General features: G+C 47.3%; 1 protein-coding gene across 1 annotated transcript in view; it reads left to right on the forward strand.

The window, feature by feature from the left end:
• Window positions 1-571: 571 nt before the first annotated feature.
• Window positions 572-2,660, forward strand: part of htr2cl1 (5-hydroxytryptamine (serotonin) receptor 2C, G protein-coupled-like 1) — a gene marked incomplete at both ends in the record, with an annotated part of 102,641 nt that continues 100,552 nt past the window's right edge. The window contains 1 exon segment of the mRNA XM_079758238.1: window positions 572-940. Within this exon segment, the coding sequence (XP_079614364.1) occupies window positions 572-940 (369 nt within the window).

A 2,660-nucleotide genomic window follows, 5' to 3' on the forward strand; every position in this document is an offset into this window, starting at 1 on the left:
CCAGAGGCTGCATTCCAATCTCCACCTGTGACACAACCATTTTGTGGCAGCTGTGGATCATCACTTCATTACAGGGTAATTGGTCAGCTGGCAACATTTATAAATCCTCTACCACGCTGCATTTCCATTGGGTTATGTCTGTTTGGAGAAATGGAGTCAATGCTGGCCATGGGGTAAGTGAAGCAGTTGTAGCTGGTCTGCTGGTTCATTAGTGATATTTTAATTCTTGTTTGAAACGTTTGCTCTCTGTTTTAGTGTCTTTCTACTAGCGGTGCTCCTTCTGGATATACAATGCACTCCTCTATCATGGGGTATGTTTTTATCAAATGTTTATTTTATTCACAAAGGTGTGTTCAATTCTTACCAAAGGCTGGTCTCCTACACTCAGGTTGGGATCCAATGTATGAAGCTGGTTACAGTGAAGATGGACCTTCTGAAGCTCCAGGATGGGATCCCATGTATGAAGCTGGTTACACTGTAGATGGAACTCTTGAAGTTCCAGGTTTCTACGAGCCTGAATGGCAGATGGACCCTGGCTATCATTCTGGACCTGGCGGCCAGGACACTAGCTATGAGTCTGGACCTGGCGGCCAGGACACTAGCTATGAGTCTGGACCTGGCGGCCAGGACACTAGCTATGAGTCTGAACCTGGCGGCCAGGACACTAGCTATGAGTCTGGACCTGGCGGCCAGGACACTAGCTATGAGTCTGGACCTGGTGGCCAGGACACTAGCTATGAGTCTGGACCTGGCGGCCAGGACACTAGCTATGAGTCTGAACCTGGCGGCCAGGACACTAGCTATGAGTCTGGACCTGGCGGCCAGGACACTAGCTATGAGTCTGGACCTGGCGGCCAGGACACTAACTATGAGTCTGACCTGGGAGGCAAAGACACTGCTGCTGTGGAGAGCCAGCATTTCACACCTCAATCTCCTCAAGGTACCTGGGAATAACTATTGGTGTCATGTATTGTGTCATGAGAACTTTCTCACCGCCCCCTTTATTGCCTATCCTAGACCTGTGTCCTTGATGATTAATTGCAGGGGGGTATATTTTCTGTCTCATATACCTGTGGTGGAGGCTCAATCCCTCGCTATGGATCCTGTCGGGGAGAAACATTCAAGTCCATACGGTTGATGGCCAAGCTGCAGGCTGTTATGTTTCATTATCCTTTTAATTATTTTTATTCAATGTTATGTGGTTTGCCTCTAGACATCCTCTCGGTTATCCCTCCCAGTATCCTCTCTGGGGAAGACACTGGCCATCCACCAGTCACATGAGCCATCCCGAACCTTCACCTGGTTCACAGTTCATCCCAGGAGAACTGCTCCACATCAAGAGCACGATGGAGGATGGTGCCTACGAGTCAGAGACCCAGGAAAAGGGTGCAAGAGATGCTCAGGATGCAATGGTCTAACACCAGGCCACCTCAACCAAAAGCCACCATGCCCATGGGCTCTTTCCAGCATCCGCTCCCTTATGACTGGCTGTTCCTCACGGGCCAGATACGCGCGAGGAACCTACCCTGACGTCACCAGATAGTGTCGAGCATGGCAGAGACGACTGCAGGTGTGAACCACTACCGCAGATATGATGATCGTGCAGAGGAGCAGCAGGTCCAGTCCTTCCCCAGTGCTCTGATAAGAGCTTTCTGACGCCTAGTATGGAACCTCAGAAAGGGTCTAAAGCAGCAGATGTGTTATGGCCCAGGTCTAAAGGGAGATCCATGATGTCTTACTATTGGTAGCCATGAGTATAAGAGCTATGGTCTTCCTCCCCAAGATGCAACAGTGTCAAGGGAACGGAATTCCTTCATGGTTAATACAAATAAAAGTTTTACCTTAATGGTTTTTGTTGGTTTGTTCTCCAGTCCTGTCTTTTCTGTGATGCCATCATTGCTAATTTGAGTCTGTACCGACAGCCTTTTCAATTGATGGTATGAATGTTCTTGACGTCATATGCAGCTATAGAACTCTTGGCCATCAACGCTTTGCTTCAATTTGTCCACCCCTTGGCTGTACTTTCAAGGTGTCGAGTTGTTATGGTTTCCCTGAAGACTTTATAGTATCCCTAACGATTTTGCTGCTAGGTCTCTTTGGTGGGTTCCTCTAGTCCTCTAATTACAAATCACCTGCAAAGATGTTTAAATACCAAGGGGCGTGTTCCCAAATGTCATAGCAACATGTGCGGCTATCTAGGAACATTTTCTGCCAACAATATGTGACCCTGTTAGCCTTCTGACGGAAATATTGTTGGCAGTGTGCCCAGCAGTGTCAAGTTTCTAATTCGACATTGCTGGTTTCATTCCATTTCTTGTAGCAATGGGTTTTGTGCTGCTGAAACAAAATTTACTGCCAAAGCCTCCTGCTTTGCAGTAATTTTGAATTTCCGAACTTATTTTAATTGTTAAGTGCCACCAGGAGTCGACTATAACGGTTGTATAAACGTTTTATTTTTTTTACAACAACGGGTGCCTAATCTGTAAGCGCTTGGGAAGATGGTTCCAGGTGGTCACCTGTTCTGGGTTAAAGTAATGGACACTTCTGACCAATGAGATGGGAGACCGTCATCATGGCAAACAGCCTATCAATCTAGTCCAGTTCAAGTGTGATCATTCCGTTATAGCTGACATATCACCGGGTGAGTGATCAGCCGTTCA

Source organism: Pollachius pollachius (assembly GCF_949987615.1).
Source record: "Pollachius pollachius genome assembly, chromosome: 20".
Lineage (NCBI taxonomy): Eukaryota > Metazoa > Chordata > Actinopteri > Gadiformes > Gadidae > Pollachius > Pollachius pollachius.